General features: G+C 34.8%; 1 protein-coding gene across 4 annotated transcripts in view; it reads right to left on the bottom strand.

Moving 5' to 3' along the window:
* LOC125657550 (STE20-like serine/threonine-protein kinase) overlaps nucleotides 1–22803 on the bottom strand; it is a 48401-nt gene that overhangs the window by 13 nt on the left and 25585 nt on the right. For 2 of the 4 annotated variants that reach the window (XM_048888196.2, XM_048888197.2), the window contains exons 13-22: nucleotides 12385–12508; nucleotides 12027–12155; nucleotides 11051–11194; nucleotides 7145–7274; nucleotides 6792–6916; nucleotides 6174–6362; nucleotides 5484–5507; nucleotides 3814–3939; nucleotides 3020–3133; nucleotides 1–1154 (exon numbers count right to left, since the gene is read on the bottom strand). The exon at nucleotides 1–1154 is cut by the window's left edge and continues 13 nt beyond it. In XM_048888196.2, coding sequence (XP_048744153.2) covers nucleotides 996–1154; nucleotides 3020–3133; nucleotides 3814–3939; nucleotides 5484–5507; nucleotides 6174–6362; nucleotides 6792–6916; nucleotides 7145–7274; nucleotides 11051–11194; nucleotides 12027–12155; nucleotides 12385–12508 — 1264 coding nt within the window. In that variant the 3' untranslated portion in view covers nucleotides 1–995. Of the gene's footprint in view, nucleotides 1155–1978; nucleotides 3134–3813; nucleotides 3940–5483; nucleotides 5508–6173; nucleotides 6363–6791; nucleotides 6917–7144; nucleotides 7275–11050; nucleotides 11195–12026; nucleotides 12156–12384; nucleotides 12509–22803 lie in introns of all 4 variants that reach the window. The other 2 variants (XR_008798443.1, XM_048888198.2) reach the window with 2 other exon arrangements.

The raw sequence follows: 22803 nt of genomic DNA, 5'->3' as shown, positions 1-22803 counted from the left end.
AATTTATTAAAATAACATAGCCCTTTATGGGAATATGTATAAGCCCTTTCTGGGAATATGTATATAAGTTACGATAAAAGCAACCTGACAGTGGAAGTGTCAGACGTGTATTTTTATCTGTTGACTTCACAGCCCTTTAGATTCTGACTGTGACAAAATATGGTATGATCTCAGATTGATATCAGCTTCACTGTAAATCATAATGATATCGAGTTCAGTTTTGCTACCAGCGATAAAGTATGACAGTATGATAGCATAAATGAAGATTACACTTGGGTATAAAACTTGAAAATTCTAACATCAGTCTAAACTTTTAACTTCGTATCTGAGGATTATGAAAGGCATAAATAAACTTGCACATCAAACAGTAATGTACAGGTAGAAAAAGCAAGTCTCCTGAAAGAGCATTGATCAGTTTCATATGCTATAAAACCTACAGCACACATTGCAATATCAAAAATTTATATACTCCAGGTATAACACGGATATTAACAGTACAGCAACAAGACAGAAAGACGATATGGAGCATTACTTTACAGTATCTCAAAATGTACATGATATTTTGGCAAAATAGGCTGAAACAGAGTTCAACCCTTACAGTGGTCAAATAATATTGCTAAGTTGATTTCAGAGCAGCTTAGAAACACAGTGTGCGCGAGATAATCATATAAACGCAGTATTTCTAACAGTACAGACTGACTGCAACATGGCTATGTCTTAAAGATCAAGCCACTAGGAATGTTCACAATAAAAGAAGAATATATTCCCTCCTCTGACACAATGTGAATGAAAAACAACAAAAAATCTGTAGATTAGAAACCATTTCAGATTATTACATGAAAGAAAAATGATCTAATTTTGCAACTTTTGAAACTGAACACAGAAGTTGACTTAGGATGTGACATATATAATGACAAGCAAACGTTGGAAAGGAAATCAGACGCAGACTATGTCAAAAGTCATCGCATGTGGCACCATGCTGGAAGGAGTTGTCATTAAATCACTGTAGAATGTCGAGATTTGACCGACTCCTTGTTCCGAACACTTCCAGACTCTGGGCGCGGTGCTGTCATTCCCTCATTTCCCGTAATTATCACAGTTCCATAAAACTTTTCTTGTTCATCTTTTTGCCTTTGAAATTCCTCTTCCAGTTTCTAAAATATGCAACCCAAAGATTACATTTAGTCATCAGCATTTAAGTTAATTTACATACATGGAGGGTAAATCAAACAGGAAAATCAACACAGTACTATACACATGAAATATATATATCAGATGAAGTAATGGGTTCATGTAGAATGAAACACAGGAATGATAGCAAAACTCACGATTACAAATGGAACAATAAGATATATTTAATGTAAATGCATGATATAAGGAAGAAATATCCAAATCGAGCTCCTGATGAAATGTGTTTTAGTTGTAATAATGTTAGTCACATACATGTACAACTAAAATTAATTCAATACAAACCACCATGAAACATTTTAATATAAATGATTTGAATTCTCTTGATTAACATATACCTCTATCATGTATTTCAGAAATCAATTCTGTTTCACTGATATGATATATTTTTTTTCAAAATAAAATATGATGGAAAAAAAAAAGCATGGAATAAACACAGAACAGTTTTGATTTCTGAGAAGCCTGTACAGTACTATATTCCAATTTCCACGATATGAAAACATATGCATTCTCCCAAAAAAAATCCAGACATGAGTCAGAGAAAACAAACCTCTATTTTGCCTTAGTGTATTGCTGAAAGGAATTATTTTGATCTTATAGAGGCTAGGAGAAGAACAAAACATTCAAGAGGAAAATGTATGTATACGTGTCTGATATGAAGTGAGACAGCTAGGAGTGATTCGTATGTAACGGTCTACTTTCTACATAAAGGAACACTTTTGGTGTGATACACAATACACATGTTCATGCTACTGGTCCTGTATGTCGATACATAGCTCTGTGAGCTTACTCAAAATATAGCACTAAGAACATTGGGTTTATCAGAGGTGGACAAGACTTTGTGAAAAGTTCCTCGACGTCGAGATGTTGCACGCCTATATATCCCATTCTCAGATTTCACCTCTAACACAGCAAAGTGTTCCTGCCAATGGGAATTGTATATTTAAACAAGAATTCATGCATGTGTGACATTGTTATGACAAAAATATCAATGTGTAAAACTTGAAAAATGACATTATTTCTGATAGAATTGAAGAAAGTTTGACGCCATCGTCTTTGTCCTATGTACAAATTCTAGTTTTTATTTTGCACATACTTTCCCACACTAAAGGCTACAGCCCGACCAGACTCTTCCAGCATGCATAATAACAGGGTGACCCATATTGACTTGTTTTCTGTTCATAACCATTACCAATCAAGGTCACTCTGACAACAACCAATCCACAACACACACTGTCTACTCCCAGGTCGCACTTCAACGACTCGGCCTTGTACATAGCAAGCAGTCAGTCACAGTGACATAACAGAACAAGGTATAAACTTGACATATCAATTGAACACATATTTGCCAAAACAAATTTCTCAAATATTGGGAGAGAAAATGAAGTACATATACCGGTACAATAATTTAAATGAAGTTTCGTTATTACAATCAACATAAATAGGACGAGTCTTTCAAGATCTTTGTACAAAATCATGAACAACAGATGAAGCCAATCAAATGACAATATGATGACAGGAGAACACACTTCATTCTCTGGATACTCACACAATCAGTGGTCTGTGATTATTGGGCTAAAAACTGGGCAAAGTAGTGTAACCAATGTAAATGAATTTAAAAAAAAAGTCAAGATGATTCTATTTATGATGTATGAAATTTAAAAGGAGAAAAAGAAAACATGAAAATGAAAGCAACACATTTATGAGTCCTATGTTAATGGCATGTTTTTACAAGAAGAAAAACATGTTGAATACACTATGCCTAAATTCTACAAGTATATCCTCCACCTAGCTGGTTCGCCAGTCAGTAAAATTTGACCTATGACCTTACCTGTTTCCTTGGCACCAACTGCTGCTTCCATTCTCGTAATTCGTTGGCATACTGTTCGTCCAGTTCCCTTATTTTCTGTGTCTCCTGCTCCATCAGCATTTTCCTCTTCTCTGCCTGCATTCATAGTACAGTTTTTTACACTACTGAATCATACACACTGTGAACATTGTATTTATACGAACAATCAAGTTTAAATGTTATAATCCCACTTCTGATTTAACTCAGTTTTAACCATGGCTACCTCAACTGATATTTCATCATATATCTTGATCTTCATTTATTATATATATTGTCTTACTAATAATATGAGGAATGAAATTGTTTAAACTTTAAGTTACGGTGTGATAATTATGGTATGTATACTACTGTGTGTACTCGTCCTTATGTAAATACAATTTGGCAGACGGAGCTCGCGCACTATTTGGCGAAATCATGGTTTGCTACTTCTGTGTAATATGATAGAGAGAATTTCATATTTTACTACATTAAGGGCTCTTGCTACCATGCCAAAACTGCTAAAATCTGAATCTTGCTAAAATAAATATTTGTACAGCATATTCACATGTACAGTATATTCAAATCTGAATCCTCTATTCTTGCAAAATTTAGATAAATATTACTGTACTATATCACTTTTTGAAACCCTATGCCCGAGATGAGGGGAGGGGTTTGTGGCTTCTGCTTGTTAAACAATGCAAATGACCATTTGTCCAGCTATGTAGGTTTACACCACATTCCTGGTAAAGATCTCTTTGGATGAAGTGACTGACTACACACGGCACCCCGCCCCCTACCTGTAACTGCTCCAGCTCCCGGAGACTGTTCTCGTTACGATAGACAAGCTCCTCCCACTGTTTCTTGTGCTTCTGCTCCTGTCGCTGTTGCTCCGCCTTCATCCTTTTCTTTTCGTTCTCCTCAAACTGAAACATCACATCAATCATTCTCATCTATTTCATTCTTTGTCTTATTCAACACATGAATTATCTCTAAGGGAAATCTCCATCAAAATCATATCTTATAGCTTTATTACATTACATAATATATACAAAGGCATTTCTTGTATACATGCACAAAATGGAATAACTAACCAATCCAGATGAAAAGAATATCATGTATGAAATTAATTACCCACGATTATAGCCACATATAAAGTTATTATCCTTCTTTTTCTACACATCTTTTCTTATAAACAGATATGCCCTTTGATAACAAATGTCAAAATCTGATAGGAACAAATAAATGTTCTAAGGACATCATTAATACAATTATCCGAATGGAATGAAACATGTATGATATCTGGACAGTTAGCCAATCCTGAGTACACAAACTGTATCCTCTGCTCTAGTTGCAGTTTCTATCACCAGGGAAACCCCTGACATTTTCACTGGTCGTCTAATCTCTCTTTAAGGAAAATGTGTCACAGTTAAGGAGTCACAGAGTGCATGCAGTATTTATCTGGGGATCGCAACATAAAGCTTGCTTAAAACTTAATTACAGTTGGGTCACAAGTAAGACTTGAATACCGTCTTCAGACCCATGCAAGTCCAAATCAATGTAACTTAAAAGCTTGCAAAGCCCTGTCAAAGTTAGAATACAATATATAATGTTTCATGGAGTACAAAATACACAAGCAAAAATATTCTTAAATATTTACTTTTTAGTATTGATTTTAACTCTAATGTACTTTGATTATTGTTAGTCTAGAGTTTGACCTAATTTCACTGTGGCTATTACCACCCCCTCCTAAATGATCCCCACAGAACGACACCCTGCAGTCCAACTTCAACCCACAAACGCAAGGCCAAATTTTAATATTTTTGTAAAGAAAAGAAAAAGGATGTGCAATGTTGGTACTGAAGTATTACATGTTCACCTTTATTCAATTGGGGGGTTGGGGTACTACATTGCATTATTTTAAATGTTTTAAAAAGTCCCATGTAAGTTCCTTTGATCCACGACCTGTTTTCGGATGAATGTAATGAAAGTCCTGACATAGTGTGATTGCAAGTTTTAGTGAACAAAATAATCAATAGTTTATGGTGTATCCTTCATCAAACAGCACAAGAAAATTGTCATTTGCCAGCTTTAATTAAATGAATAGATGTAAACTCAAATATCCATGCAAAATATCCCAAATGCATTATAACGTGTTCATTTCATGCAGGGTGGAATTCAAGATCAACTTATGAAAATATAAACTTCCTGACAGCTTCATTCTGTTTGAAATTTGTTAATAGCTTAGCAAGCTTCTTGTTACCACAATATGATCTTTAACTCAAGACAGGGACTTAAGTAACCTTTGTGTTACGACCGCCCAATCAATATGTATATATATATATATAGGAAAAGGGAAGTTAGTTGCAAGTCATTATGTATTACGGCAAAAGGAAGTTGGATGCTAATTTTGATGAAATTAAGAATGTCATTTTTTTTTACATCTGTGCTGGAAACCTGACAATGTTACCTGTCGTTTTAGTTCAAATGGCTTCTGCAAACAACAATCAATGTCACATGCAATGAAAATCTCAACATGCTCAAAACACACCAACTAAATCATGTCACACAAAAAGTGCTATAGTTAAAGAAAAGCATGGGTGAAATCACATCCCTTGTCACGATACACTGTATCATTAAATAAGCATTTCAATGATGAATTCTTGATTAATTCAGGTTTGTAGTATATATCTTATATATGTATATAAATATATCAGTATGTCAAATGTCACTTATAATGCTCTGCTATATAGATAATATGCATAATCATATTCTGAATATCATTTCTGAAGCATGATTTGTACACAATAATATCATATGTTGCCCCATTAGCTGCCAATGGTTCAGATCTATTACATCTCTTTATTCCCAACCACTGGCACATACAAAAATAATGTTTCAAAAGAAATCAACCAAAGGCATCTTATATAATACAAGCTTACTAGAACTAATTTTATCTTCATTTATTCATTCTTCATTTTGACTTTATTTCATGTCTTAGAATATTACACTTCCATACCCAAAACAAAATTTAAAACACATGAATGACTTAAAAAATTATTGTTTTAAAAAACTGGTATAAACAACAAAGCATTTTGAGTCAGACCAAACAACACAAACAGGGTCAACACATCCCCCCCAGAGTTTATGAGAGTCTCACCTGCTTCATCTTGGCCCTGTCGTCCTCTGGTGAGCCGACTGTGCTCAATCTCAGACTCTGTTTGAACATCTGAGCCCGAGTCTTGGCCTCACTCTTCTGTATCTTGGGGAGACGTTTTTTTTCTAGAGCATGTCTTCTCTGCATTTCGTCTTCTTTGGCCGTGTTACTTCTCTTCATTTGCTCTACTTCCTATAGAAGACAAAATCAATATGCATGTGCTAATGAACATACAATAATGACTTCAATAAATTCATGTTCTATCTTTTTAGAGCATCCTTTTTCACTTCATTTGTTGCATCATGTATCTATTTTAATAAAAGTAGATTTGCAAGATAAGAAATTAACATCATTTGTAATATTTTCTATGTAAAGTATAGTCTTCCTCAAAGAACTAAACTGATGTGCATTTTGCACAACCCTATATGTCCATTAACTTCACTATACTTGCAAACTAATCTCTAAAAATAAACATGAATGTTCAGACTTGAGTAGAGAGACTTACGTTCACATATTGTCAACAATTCATACAAGTCAGTAATCAATAATGAAATCTAGTATATGGTTCCAAAAAGAGACATGGTGCACCAAGCAAAACTTCTGTTTGTGCCTATTTCTGACCTTTTGGTGCCTGGTCAACATCTGGTGGCGTTTAAGGAAGAAGAGGTCCTTTAGTTGACTCTTGGCCAGCTGGTGTTTCTCGTGTAATTGTTGCTTTTCCATCTCCCATATTGCAGCTTCTCTCCCTATAACACAAACATTAATTATTTCACCGTTATCGAGTCAATGACACATGTACCATTAGTCCAAGAGAAAGAAAAGTTATTTTTACACTGAATTGCATCCACTATCAACTGACATATGATGCAAAGCCCTAAATACAAATAGAAGACCTACCCTGAGAAGCTGTTAGAAGACCTACCCCTGAGAAGCTGTTAGAAGACCTACCCCTGAGAAGCTGTTAGAAGACCTACCCCTGAGAAGCTGTTGTTTCTGCTGAAGGAACTGGCTCTCCAGCAGTGCCACTTTCTGTCGATGTACTTCAGCTAACTGCTTCATGTGTCTCTCCTGTCGCTCTGACTGGTTCTCCAAAAACTGACGTTCCTAAAAATAGGCAATTACTTTCAAAAATAGGCCATCCTCAGAAATGTTTTGAAATGCTGTAATGCACCTCTTCATCTTAAAAACGGGCAGGCAGGTACATGTAATTCCAAAATTACTGAAAAATCACACATTTATTTTTTTTTTTTTAATAATCTGCCAGGAAAGGAGGAATGAAGTATACTATGTAATAGATATCAATGAATTGATAGATACAAACAAAACACCCGACTTCACTGCGACTTTTGACATTGTGTATTGAATGACATGATATTCAGATTTCTGAAAGTCACTAAAACCTAAGTCTACCTCAAAAGCAAAACAAGCATGCTTTTTTCACAGGGTGCTGTACATGCCATATGAAAAATGTGCATAAATTTAAAACGAACTTCCTCAAAGTTCATTTACTTGAAATAAATCATTTACAGCAGATTAAATGTTTAAGTATTTTGTTTACACATTAAGGAGGAATAATTCAATTTTACTTGTAAAACATAATATGATTGGTCCATTCAACCTTTATCGACATTCTTTATATCATATAATCTAAGTTGACGTTAGGTTTAGCCATATGATATCCTGGAAATAACATCACAATATGTACAATAATATTTAGAAATTGAAAACTTTCAAATCTGCCTTATTTAGTACAAGAGAGCAGTTTTAGTAGAAAATATGCAATGTACCTAGTAACTGAACCTCAACCCCTGTGCGTTCTTCTATTTGTCATTATTACATAATGTATCTACTTATTGACATTCTACTCCCAGAGTTCTCGAGTCTGAACTCCGAAATAGATTGTCAGTTTTCGTATTTATTCTGCCAATTGGCAAGGACATTACAAATAGCAGCATCTTTTAGTTTGGCATAAAACTACTTTGCATCTGGCATTGATGTAGTTCAATAACCCTCTCATACAAAATGGTCTGAATCTAATCAATACAAGGCCTTTTCACAAATGCGAGACACACTAGACTAAACATGTGATTCAATGCCACATAACAACCATAGTCTCATGTTCAATCTATAACAGAGTCTTACAACTGCAAATGGAAAAAAAATAGCACAATCTATGTCTTTGCATGTTAAGCATCCTGATTGCAAAGTTCATTCTGGGAAGTTAATTGATATTTGAATCAAAGCCCTATTTGAGATAGTTGTTGACATTATAAGTACATACATACTAATAATCTTTTTTTGTTTTGTTTTTGTTTTTGTTTTTTTTTGGTTTCCAAACTAATGGTACAATGGCAACATATATCAAGTTGTGCAAAATAAACTATTTTATGTTTCTTAATTAATATGACTTGCCAAGTAGCCTTTGCTTGTTACTTGATGAAGGCAGTGAAAACAGGACAGTGACGTGAATTGAAAAAATGTCATTTATTTTGAAAATGACGAAGTTATATAACAAAATAGCTATATTTGATTTCATCCCAGATATAGTTTAAATTTTTAGTTCCTTCTAGACTAATTTAACTCTTAGACATCTTAGGTCTTATTTGTATAATGTATGCATTTTGCACACCTTCTTCACACATAGTAAGAGGGAAAGCAATGGCAAATGTAAGTTTCGACATAGTGTTTATCGACTGTATAACGGCAAACATAAGTTTCGACATAGCGTTTATCGACTGTATAATGGCAAACGTAAGTTTCGACATAGCGTTTAACGACTGTATAATGGCAAACGTAAGTTTCGAAATAACATTTATCGACTGTATAATGGCAAACGTAAGTTTCGACATAGCGTTTAACGACTGTATAATAGCAAACATAAGTTTTGACATAGCGTTTATCGACTGTATAATGGCAAACATAAGTTTTGACATAGCGTTTATCGACTGTATAATGAGCAGTAACTGAGTTGTTTAAAAAATTTAAGTCCAAGGAGCATAACTCTGCCAAAAATTAGTTATTTTTATACAATGTTATAAATCATAACAATTCAAATTCAATATAAATTATATGAATTGTTATAAATATAAATTATAATATATTGGTAAGTTATTTCACCAAAACTAAATCGTAACTTAAACTAGATATTCTCTTGACATATCTGGATACCGAATTCCAGTTCAATATGAGCATCCATAGCAGAAATAATAAATGGAAACTGAATTATGACAGAGAGACAGAAGGACAGATTTTAGAGTAACACTATATACCACAAGCATTTCACGACAGGGACATAGAAATTGACTGGATTCAACATTGTGTGATACGAAGAATTGATGTAGATTTTGGTGAATGCTCTACATATTCTGCAGGCTTGGTGTCATGGATTAAAAAAATATTAAAAACAGCAACAAAACAACCAAAACAGAAATTATGCAATACTTCTTTTAGCACTTCTTTGAAATGCAGTATTACCAATAATGGATTTGATTTTTTTTTAAATATATATATCACTTACAATCTTTTAGATTTCAATTATTATTATAATCAATAACAATCTTTTAGACCAAAAGAAATTGAGATGTCATCCCCTTTCAGCAGAGATGCAATCATTTTACCTATTTCAGCAAGTATAACATGTGCTCAGTAAATGGGTCAGTGACAAGAACCAAAACAAAATCCCAACACATCTCATCAAGTTCTCATCCCAACATATCTCATCAACTCCTAATCCCAACACATCTCATCAAGTTCTAATCCCAACACATCTCATCAACTTCTAATCCCAACACATCTCATCAACTTCTAATCCCAACATGTCTCATCAACTCCTAATCCCAACACATCTCATCAACTTCTAATCCCAACACATCTCATCAACTCCTAATCCCAACACATCTCATCAACTCCTAATCCCAACACATCTCATCAACTTCTAATCCAAAAACACATCTCATCAACTTCTAATCCCAACACATCTCATCAAGTTCTAATCCCAACATATCTCATCAACTTCTAATCCCAACATATCCAATTAACTTTTAACCAAACACTTCTCATCAACTTCTAATGTCATCACATCTCATCAAGTTCCAATCCCAACATATCTAATGAACTTTTAACCAAATAAATCTCATCAAGTTCTAATCCCAACACATCTCATCAACTTCTAATCCCAACATATCCAATGAACTTTTAATCAAACACATCTCATCAACTTCTAATCCCAACAAATCTCATCAACTTTTAATCCCAACATATCTAATGAACTTTTAATCAAACACATCTCATCAACTTCTAATCCCAACACATCTCATCAACTTCTAATCCCAACATATCTAATGAACTTTTAATCAGACACATCTCATCAACTTCTAATCCCAACAAATCTCATCAACTTCTAATCCCAACATATCTAATGAACTTCTAATCCCATCTCACAAATACAATGAAAATTGTTACATCTTCCATAAAAAAAATTATGAAACCCCCATGTTTGTGTAATTTGATTTTTAAGTTGATTGGTTGATCAGAATGAATCAAAACCACTCTATATCATATAAAATGCTCAGCTGTTTTTCTGAGCCTATAGACAATACAGATTTTCAGATTTTTGTTGTAATACTATTGTTTCACTTTATATTTTAAATTCATAATTTCATGTTGATATATAATATATAAATACTTTACTGCCAAAGATGTTGAAATATGAATCCCACTTAAAGAAGTACACATAAAAAATTCATATAAAACCGTTTTAACACATAACCACTTTATGAATGGAGGAGGGTGGGATGGGGTCTACTAATTTTTTTTCTACGATGCGAGTATCTGTAAGATTTATTACATAATCTGAAAACATGTTGAAACCTAGACGTTACCTTTTCTTGGAGTTCAATATCCTTTTGGTCCTTGCGTTTCTTTAGGACCTCCTTTTTGTCCTTCTTTTGATCGAGATCTAGTTCTTGTCTCAAGAGTTTCAACTCTTGTTTCTGCTGTTCTTTGAACAATTTGTATTCTTTCTCCTGCAAATTAAAAATGATCAGAAAAGTTCACTTGAGCTTCAACTCAAGTGAGCTAATAATATTTCCAACACCTCCGAAAAACTTGATCTGGATTTTCAATATTATTCTTTGAACAATTAAATTTTTTATACTGTAAACTGAAAATGATATGCTTAACACCTGAAAAACTGGATTTGGATTTTTAAAAGACCACCAAAAAATCCCAAATTGCAACATCAAATATGTGAAGCATTGATACAACCAACTTGGGTTAGATATTGTCAAAAATTATCATATTGTTGAAATAATATTGCAACAATTTCAATTCAAAATATCAAATCTAACAAACCAAATTTTGAAAAATTTAAAGTCTTTCCTTGATTCAAATCTAGATTATTATTTTTTTCATCAATAATTCTAAATATTAACAAATTATACCTATAAATATTCACATAGGAAAATGACAAGATTAAAGTTGAAAACTACTCTCAACAATATAATGACCTGATACACTGTATATCGAAGAAAATAAATAGTACAAGCTATATATTTTTCATGCTTTCAAATGTAATGAATATGTTAGGTATTCTGCATAGCATACCAATATCTAAAAGATACTGCGATATTTCTTGTGATTGTATTGTGGTACATCATCATTATGTCAATATTATTGCCCAAACCTACAACCAACCTTTCATGAGTAAGTCATCCTGCAAAGCCTTCAGTTTAACCCTACACCACAATGGTAATGGATTCAATCATGTCTAATTTGATATCCTATCAGATTTTTGTCTCTGCGATTTAGAGATATTAATGATGGGAACAGTTTTCAACATTCTTGTCCACCACATACCTGGTCTACTTTAAGGCGTTTAGCTGCACTTTTCATGTCTACCGTCTGACTCTGTTCTGCCTTCTCTACCTGTTGTTTTTGAGTTTTAGTGAGTGTTTCCATATCCTGATCATAATTCTTCACCAAAGTCTGAAATGAAAATGACCTTTCCCAATCAAAGCATTTGATGCCCCATGCAAGCCAGTGGTCATGAATTCTGCAGACAATATGATACAAGCCATTTTTCTGGACCCTGAACATTTTGCAAAATGCTTCATCAGCCAATACCTTGAACATTTACAAATATTCACAAGTGCTTTAATGATGCATGTACCAACAAGGTATTCAGTGTATTGTATGCACACAAAAATCGCATTACCTGCATGTCCATTTCAAACTTGCGCTCCTGGTCCTCACGAGCACAATGGGACTTATACGTGAGGTCCTGGTGCTGTTTGTTTTCCTGCTTTTGCAGCATTTTAAGCTCACGCAAGTCATTCTTCCTGTTCAAGAAAGTAAAGAGAAAAAATTAGTCAAAGACCTATCAGTATCAAAGATTCTTTCCAGAAAAAGTCACTATTGTTGTAATTTAAAAGACAACACCATAAATTTCATCACCAACATCAACTTATATCATAGTCTCAAATTTGTTAAAAAATAATGCAGCTGAAATTAATACTCTCTCCTATACCTGGTTTTTTTTTCTACATCAAAAGACCTCAAGAGGAAAAGAGAAAAACCTAGAGGGTAAGCTATGCCTAGCGCCTCCATATATGATCTTTCTCTTACTGAATATTGTTAAAAATTTCGTAGAGAAGTTCTGCCAAATTTACCTCCTCTTATATCTTTTCTGGATGCTGAAACTTCCATGAATCTTGCATAAACACAATTTGCACAATAGTTCATGTTTCGGATGAAGAACAGACAGTAAATCCTGATACATCTTTCTTACTATGCATGCACCCTTCAATGCCACATTCCCAACAGTGACCAACGAACAAATAAAAGGGACAAAATTCTGTCTTCCTTCTGTAAACCGCTGTAAGTACTGCATGTCAACAAGTTAATTTATTCATCAATAAATGTCACAGTAACAGAATATCTATAAAAACCCATCACAACATTCCCTTGGAGTCCTATAGTTTTATCAGATTATAGATCTGGTATGAATTATCATGGGATTACCATGAAATGGACAGATTAAGGGGCACCATCAGATACTGATCAACCCCTGTAACTGTCTATACAGTACATGAAACAACCACAGGATGCACCAGAACAATAATGAGAGATAATTAATGCACACACCTTAACAAATCAACACAAATTATCACCATTAAATGTGTCCTCTCAGGCAAGCATGTCATCACCTTCTGAAGGAATATCTAGGACACAATCTTACAACCCTGCAGCATAATAATTCTAAAAACAGATAACAGTTGTTGCAAGCATGAAGAAATTGTTGTGTCATTAAAAATATTGAGAATTCGGGCAAACAGAAAATTAAACACAGGAGATTATAAACTGACTCCATCTCAGTGGCTTACAAATCCAATATGACATATAATACAAACCTATAACATAGAATGATCTATCAATAAAATAATCAGATAGGCATTCATCTTTTCTTCTTCTTTTTTCACCAAAGGGGCACCACATAAACATGTTTTTAGGAGTTTTTTGGCATTCATGCAATTTTGATTGGAGTTATTGCTGCTGTAACCCCGAATTCAATTAGTGTGCTGGTGGATGAAGTAACTGACACCTGACGGCTTAGCCAGAAACTAATTAGGAGCACTTCATCAACTCTTTCCACTTCGAAATTAGGCAATGTTATTTTTGAAAATATTTGGAATGTTTTCATGTGAAAAATCCTGGTGAAAAATTATCGACTATATGCCATGATGAATCTCTTTTAAATAGTGAGTGTGTGGGTTTTTTTTTTTTTTTTTAGAAAAAATTTATTGAAGATATTTTAATGTCCCTGACTCATGGCAATACATTTGCATCAGCCTATATATATCACGTAATTAACTCAATTATCTTTTCAAATCAACTATTATAACCTTTCTAAATCTGAATTCACATTTCTTCTAAATATTTTCACACACACATTCAAATATCAATTTGGATTGAAAGCAATTGTTTAAATAATTCTTCTGAAAATAGTTAAAGGAACACAGTACTCTCATATCTTCATACTCAAGAGGAGAGGAAGACTTTATAGAATTGATTAAATATCGATGTAAGAATGTTTGTGACATATGGACAGTGCACGATCAAAGGTTAAATTCTCCTAGATCATGATCAATGAGGATGTACAAATACTTGGATCAATCAGTAAAATGAAAACAGAATCAAGGATTAATCTCAAAATTCATTTCACTCCTCCTCGATATGTACAATTTCTTTCATGTAACTATTATATCGACATCTGATTGGGTTACTTGATAAAATAGAGTACAAAACCACCAGTCTGACTGACTGTACACAGGCACCATCAATTAGTAACCTCTTTGTTCTAGCCATATACTGTATTTTACAATGTTATCATTTTTCTACTGTATCTTCTGTAGTTTTCAACATCATGATCCAATTTCAGATCAATGTAAACTTATCATATTTTGTATCATAATGTATTCAATGCCCCCCCCCCCCCCCCCCCCCCCCCCCCCCCCAAGTTTGGTGAATAAACAATACTATACTTTTCTGATGATGATGAATGATGATAGAGGGGCATTTCAAAATGTCATTTTAAATATACAATATAACAGTTGGACTTTTCCTAAATTGTTGAAACAGATTTCTTCATTAGAATTATCAGAATGTTTATTGTCTTAAACTCCCTTCCCAGTAGGCCAAACGAATTCTACTGTCAGAGTTTTGAAATACCAAGTCTGTATTATCAATGACCGAATCCTAGCCACAGAAAAAAAAAAGAAAATATTCTTGAGGAGTTTATAATCCTGAAGGTGACCACATCAAACTTAACCGACAATCTTGAATTTTTGTTATAAACAAAAATTTATTAGTTTCCCAAAATTTAATGAATAATTCTATTCTTAAATAATATCAGCCATGTGTCCATTGTGATGGATGTAAGATTGATAATATAATTGTTTCCAATCAAAAATAGCTTTATCACATTCTGATCAACATGAACACGAACATATCAGCTTCCATTTACTTGTGGCTTCCAAAATAATAACAGAATCTTTTCACAACTGTATAACCTCCTATAAACTTTGGTTTAAAATCTACCGTTTTGTATCTGGAAAAATTGTCATAAAACCTTTTCCAAATGACCATGGTTTAGGTTTACCACAAACACTCTGGTCACAGGCAAGCATTTCTTGTTAGGAAATCAGAAAGAAGAAAAAATCAGACATTTTCCTACCAATGACCTTGACCTGAAACAAATGACCCTTTTCAGTCATGGCACATTCTTGTAATGGGTCACAATTATAAACTTTGTGACAAGTAGAAGTTCATGTCAGAGACTTACAGATGCCTGGAGAAACTAAAGCTGTTCTTTCGGGACTAATACCCCCCCCCCCCCCCCCCCCCAACCACCACCACACACACACTGACACACACCAAAACTGGGTATACTTGGAACGGTATATTTGAATTCCACTTTCTACCTATTTGACAACCTCGGAGATGGTCTTTTTAATCTACGATACACTCCTTTCTAAAATTAATGTTCATAAAAAAAATTATAATCCTATTTCTTCTTGTCACTGAAGTCTTCTCTATTACATGACGTGTACACCTTTCAATAAAGACTTCTAATATACTAGCTGCTAATGTCAGCCATTTCCATCTCACTTTTTTTTTGTGCATGCACAAAATCATAAAGAGAAAACCATGAAGAAAAAAGTTTCTACTAAATATGTGAGATAACAAGTCATTCTTCTGCTAAGGAAGCTTTTGATGAATGAAAGACTACAAAGCAAAGGAATTATGGATGCTATTGATTTTTTGCCATAACAGGATACCACTTGGTAACTTTTGGAAGATAAATATCACATCCTAATGTCTGGCACAAAATCAAGGAGTGTCAAACCCACAGACATAATTACACATGCACCATACTACTATTTTCCATCCATCCATACCACCACCATCATTTGCTGTGTAACAAAGTTAATGTATCTAAATACATAATAGTAAAATACTGTTCACCTAATACTCCTACACTTCCCTTGAGGCTTATGACATTGCATTCAGTGAAATGAATCATTCCGTCTTCTGTAACCAGATCCTACGGATCTGAAATTTCTATCATGTCTACTGGAAAATCTGTCACCATGGTCACTGAAGTCAACCACAGCAGACTACAGAATGTACGGACAGGAACATCACTAGAGGTGTAACAATACCGATACTGTTCTACTATTAATCAGCTTAAAAACGTTCTTCAAGTGTTCTGAACGATAAGCAAAAATTTTGATGCTTTCCTAACTTTTTATCCAAAATTTATCTTTAGCCTTATTTTCAAGTATGTGATCATCTACTGTAAATAATGTAAGGACTTGTATAAACACTTATTATTTACAAGTGTCTTATTAAAGTCCAATAAAGGGTCCAACACAACAGATGATTTAACATTAACAAGAAAATGATAAAATAAAACATATGGGGAGGGGGGGGGGGGGGGGCAGTGTGTTTTTTTAAATCACTATACAATACAAAATCTTAATACAATGTAGGATACCGATATACTGGTATATTGTAACAGCCCTCAACACCCCCACAACAGACTACAGAATGAATGGACAAGAATACCCCCACAGCAGACTACAGAATGAATGGACAAGAATACCCCCGCAGCAGACTACAGAATGAATGGACAAAAATATCACAATAATAGATAAAGAAAAATGTTCACATTCACTGAATCTTTTCTCTTACATAATTCTTTTGAAATTGACATTGTTTTCATCTGTGAAAATGAATACATGTTTGTTGCAAACTAGTTCGATCCGGGTTTTTTTTTAGTACCACCTGTCCGCAAAATCATTACCAAATATGGAGCGTCATTAAGGTGCAATTGGCTGTTCCGTTTAAAGTAACGAATGGGTCAATGATATGATATTTCAGTACTTAAATCTAGTTTATATTTTTAAATATATACAAAAATATAAACAATAAAATGCTTTTCTTTGTTGTTTTATTGGGTGATGAAGGTAGCAATCATTACAGAAAACATTTACATGATCGACCCGCAATGCTAGCTATACCTTCATCACCCAATACAACAACACAAAAAGCACTTTATTGTTTTTTAATCAAATAACAGTGACTCTTACATGAACCCTTCATTTTTTCATTAGTAAGATGATATGATGTAAAATTCTTTTTTAACTTCTAACCTTGCAGTATGATCTTAATCTGAAGCTTGGGCTTTCACCATATAACCAGCGTCATTCTTAGGAGCTATTGTTTGATGCAGCTCAGAGCCTAAAGATTGGAAGTGTTTCCAAGATACTTTGAAAAATATATACTGATATATATTTTGTTTGTTTGTGTGTTGTTCTACGTCCCATTCAAGAATTTTTCTCTCATGTAGAGAGGTCACCAACTTTAGGCGAAGGGACACAAATATTGACCCATGCTTGGCGCTCTGGGTCGCAGCAGTGAGAGCTCTTTAATATGCGAACGTATATGGCCGACATGGTATATGGCCGACATGGGACGTCATGTTAAAGGTCATATCCAAAAAAACCTGTGACTGTCAGGCACGTGGCGAAGGAACAGTTAAACATTTCAATTTTGATGTGGCATATCGCGGGATCAAGAATGAAACCCGGACCCTTGTGATCGTGAAGTGAGCTACCTAACCACGAGCCGACTGGTCTTCTGTTGTATGTAACTATCAAAACATTAAACAGGTTGGGAACACCTCTCCTATAGCGAGATATTCTTGCTAAAACATGATTATACCTCTTTAGCGAGAAAGTATACATAATACCATAAACAGGTGTTTTGGTGTCCTTATTGAAAATAATGACAAACTCTGTGCAATGCTGAATAAGTGTGACACACACTCAACATGACACAAATTGTCTCAGTCTGTAAAATTTACAACACAGTCAATAAATTTCAAATCAAAGTTGTGAGTGTTTTTGTTCAGATTTATATATTTGCAGAAGTATCAGACATTTTAGCACTTTTTCTTCTTTTCACATAAAACACAAAGAGATGTACTCCACGGGTGTTTTTCTCGGTTGTACCCGATATATTTACTCTCCCTAGAGAGGGATAATCATGTTTTCGAGAGAATACTAGCTGTAGGGGAAGTGTTCCCAACCTGTTAAAACTACAATGCAGTTCAATAAAAAAAAAAGGGTCATTTCCCCCAAACCAACAAACTAAATTATACAAGTAACTCAACCAAGAGTACACTAAATGCAATTACCTTCCTTCGAATGAAAATGGTCAAAAGGTAAGTCCTTCATCTGACAAAAATGAGTAGATATAATGAACTACTTCACATGCATTTACATGAAGCATAAACCCCAACAAAATGATCTGTCATTAATATAGGGTGATTTTATGAAATGTCATATGATACTCTAAATTGCACGCATGCCCAAACATAAAATACACTTGTCATTACATATGTACTCCTTTAATATTTCATGTTTAGTTAACTCCAAGAGGTTAACAACGTACATGTGCATTTATATTATTCTCTGCAATGATATACCACTACTGTTCCAAAAACACAAGCAACTCATTTATCATAATTTGTTTGGCATTGTCTGTGAAACCTACCTAATCATGTACATGTGACAATAAACATTTATTATTGTTTGTTTGACCTTGTTTGTGAAACCTACCTGGTCATGTACATGTGACAATAAGCATCCAATATAAAAGTAACTTTGGGTGAGACATTCTTCTTTTCTGGAGTATCAGGATTCTCTAAAGAAGATTTGAATTTCTGCACTGACAGTGCATTTTCCAAGTATGAAATAACTTTGGTGACTTCGTCCTCCGACACGGCAAATGTGTAAAACTGGTCGTGGTCTGGGTTGTCCTTCCACAGCTCGGCGCCCACTGAAATGGGCATCTGCAGAAGGCCGCTGTCCTTCACTATTGAGGAAGTGGTGCCAGAACTCAGCCCACTACAACCAGAATCAGATGAGGTGGAGACAGAATTTTTACGTAAAGCAAGAAGACTTGGCTGACAAAATACTAGGTTTGTATCACAGCCATTTGAGTTTTCACAAGTACTGACACTGGCATTGGAGTCTGAGCAAGCAGATGAAGCACTTTCTTTTAGCCTTGGTGCTTCGTATACAGCTCCAAGATTCGCTCTTTGTATTTTCCTTCTAGACACATCCGACACTGTATTATAGTGCATGAATGGAAGCTTCTTTTTCTCCTGATTTCTGGCCATTTTCTGCCATGGTAAACTGTTTCCTTGAAGATTCTCACAATCTGACGGACAGCTGTGAAGGTCCACATTGTAGTGGGGTCGATTCAAAAACCTCTGCCACGTTAATCCACTACCGGAGTGCAGACTGGAGACACAAGACGGACTCTGTGAAATTGTGTCCTCCTCCTGATAGCGACGCTGTATCAATTGCTGCCAAGATAATCCATGGAAATCAAGAGACGGTAAGGTAGCAGACTCCTCCAGACCATTGTCATACAATTCCAAAGAAGATCCAGAAAATCCAGATCCAGAAAATCCAGATTCCTGCATGACTTCAGAAAAACAAAATTGAAAAACAAACCAAAAGGTCACTTGAACTATGATCCTGCAAGTGCCAGAAAATTCACATTCTGACAATAATTAACTGTTCATTCCTTGCTGTGTTAACGCCAAAATTGAAATTTTTCACAATGAGGTAATACTGCAGAGAGCTCCCTCCAAGTATGCATTGTCTCTGGCTATCACACTTGGCCAAAATGAAACAATGCATATGCTGTATGGATCACAGCATGTGTGTTACTACCTTCCAAGCAGTCTCATGTTGGCTACTGCAGCTAATACATATCTTTATTACATGGTGATAAATGTACTGATGCACTGGGTTCATAGGCTACAATTTTCCTACTGGCAAACGTCTTAAGATCTCCTTCAGACGAAAGTCAATACTAATTAAGATTCACACAACTATAGCCTCAACAAATTGACTTCCCAAATAAATTGTGTTGTTTTTTTTTTTTTTAGTTGAAAAAGAATCCACTAAAACTCTCGATCTGTGGAAAACATTAAAAATCGAATGGCGTGCAGGCTTCATCACTAAATGCTTCCAATCCCATATCTACTAAAAATCAATGAGGAGTAAGTACTGCGGGGATTGCGAGTGACAGGTATTATGCTGCTGTAGTCCAATTGTAGAAATTAGCAGCCAATCGCAGAGCAGAAGACTTTTGTGGGGACCTCATCAACACTCCCTTCTTGCAGTCTCTCCTCCTATTCTACACTTGGACACTTGTCATAACTCCACATGCATGGTTCTCAATATGAATTATTCAGCTAATCTATCACTTGGTCACTGACGTTTTGAATGTCTAATCAAGTGTGACAAATAAGCTAGTCTTCATTCACTTCACTCTAGTATCAACTGGCTTTGATTTCTGTGTGTTTATGTTTTGGTGATTTTCAGCCAAAAACATTCACATCACAAACCTGTTACTTTCCAGGTAAATTATTGATGAATACACACTCTATCTTGCTGATACATCACTTAAAACTGACTACCAAACTTGTTGTGTAACAAAGTTGGGATGACATTAACATTAGCTACATATAGCTCTTAATCCCCGTCATCAATAAACAATTTGCCCTCATAAACCACCTCAGATGAGAGAAGCTTCTTCCCTCTCCATGTAGTGCTTTTCAGTGTATTAAACAGCACTCAACGGAGAACCACATTTACATGCCATAATGAACACAATTTTAACACAGATAAACCCAGATAAAACAATTCAATCATACCCTGTACATTAACTTTCACTCAGCTCATGTGGATTGGGCTCGTTATTCTATTTACCCAGAACTCACAACCCTATCTACTGTAAAACCATTCAAATTATCCTTATTATTAACCGCCACAGATATTTCCTTCTGTTCAACATATTAACTTGCAATTAAACATTGTGGTTTCCATGGATTCTACCTTTATTTGTTGTACCCATGTAATCTCTCTAATGAAGATAATCAGATTGCTTTTCAAAAACTATCATTTGTATGTAAGATGAGCATCGTATCCCTGGCGAGAAAGGAAATCCCTTAACAGCATCAGAATGACAGGAGGATGGATGGGCAGTGCTCTCTGAGGGCACTGACCGCAGCACAGCGGTCATTCAACACCTTCCCTCTCAAATTCCCAGAGAACTGCAGTTAATAATTCCTTTCCATTAAGCAATTTGTCAACGTAAAAAATTGTTTAATAAATATGGTGGATATGAGATTTTTTTTTTTCATTTACTGCAAAACAGACAAAATGACCCTACCAATCTGCATATTGATCTAAAATGTGTAATGAGTCACCAGCTTAATGAAGTCACTATGGCCACAGACACTGTGAGTATATCGTTATTGACTAAAAACACTTTATGCATTTAACGTCTTCAGAATGGAAATCTCGAGCTGACATATATATATACATCAGTGTTGGTTTATACAGCTTATTTTCTCCAGCAATACGTCTGCACGCCTCCCACGTAATGCTAAATACATGAATGATAATAAATGAGATTTGAACTGGTCCCTGAAGTTTTCTTTACTTTCACAATTAATAGGCATTGCCTCTGTTGTTTCATATCATCCTCTGCCTCCTTACATCCTGCGGAGATGTAAACATCAAACACACCACAGATGAACGGACAGCACCATATTGTCTTCTTCCGCCTACAGCTTTCCACCATTCTCTTGGGTCTATAATCAGGTACAGCATCCAAAGATCAGCTGATCTGATGACCTTGATTTACCTGGCAGATCAGACATAGGTATGCCAGTGATGCTGGTCGGCCCAGGTGATGCCGACGGTTACATGAACAATGCTTTGTACAGATGGGGGTGCCGATACGTACAGCTGTACAAGCGACAGATGTTTATAACTATCAAGAATGCTGGCATCCAAGAAGTAAATACCACAGAGGAAAAAGTTTGTACATCAAAGTTGTCAGGGTTTTTTCTTTCTTTTGCTTTCTACGCAATATGCATTTTTATATGTTGTGTTCATAACCTAAACTGCATAATGGATCTGCCTAAGCATTAATATTGCAATAAAGATGCTTTAAGATCTTAAGTGAACTACTGGTACATGTACATCACATACTGGACTACATTCCACTATCTAGAATTAATTGTTGTTTTTTTTAATTTGACTTGAAATGCAGTTGCATCTGATATTCCAAGACATAAATCAATCGTTTCTGTACTCTTTTATTTCAAGTGTAAATAATCAGTAGTGAATGCGTATGTGTATGAGTAAAACCAAAGTGTCACAAGCTACAGATCTATACGTAGTACACAAACTAACCAAAGGTACACATATCACTGCAGATGTAAAACTTGGGAATCTGTTGTATGTGCAGAGAATTCTGCTTCACACAGACAATCAATATAGCAATATTATTATGAACATTAATACATGGTGTCATTCAAAATCAGTATTTACATAGCATGGAAAAGATTCCAAGAATCATCCTCAATATACACTTCACGGTTTGGCTAAAAAGGCCCTCTAGGGGTGAATTTTACCAGGGGAACTGTATGTGTACGTTTATTCCTTTATCATAATTACATAAATCTTTAATGCAAAAGATT

This window comes from Ostrea edulis, chromosome 9 (genome assembly GCF_947568905.1).
Source record: "Ostrea edulis chromosome 9, xbOstEdul1.1, whole genome shotgun sequence".
Taxonomy (NCBI): domain Eukaryota; kingdom Metazoa; phylum Mollusca; class Bivalvia; order Ostreida; family Ostreidae; genus Ostrea; species Ostrea edulis.
Note: the sequence above shows the minus strand (reverse complement) of the source record. Positions and strands in the feature narration are given on the sequence as shown.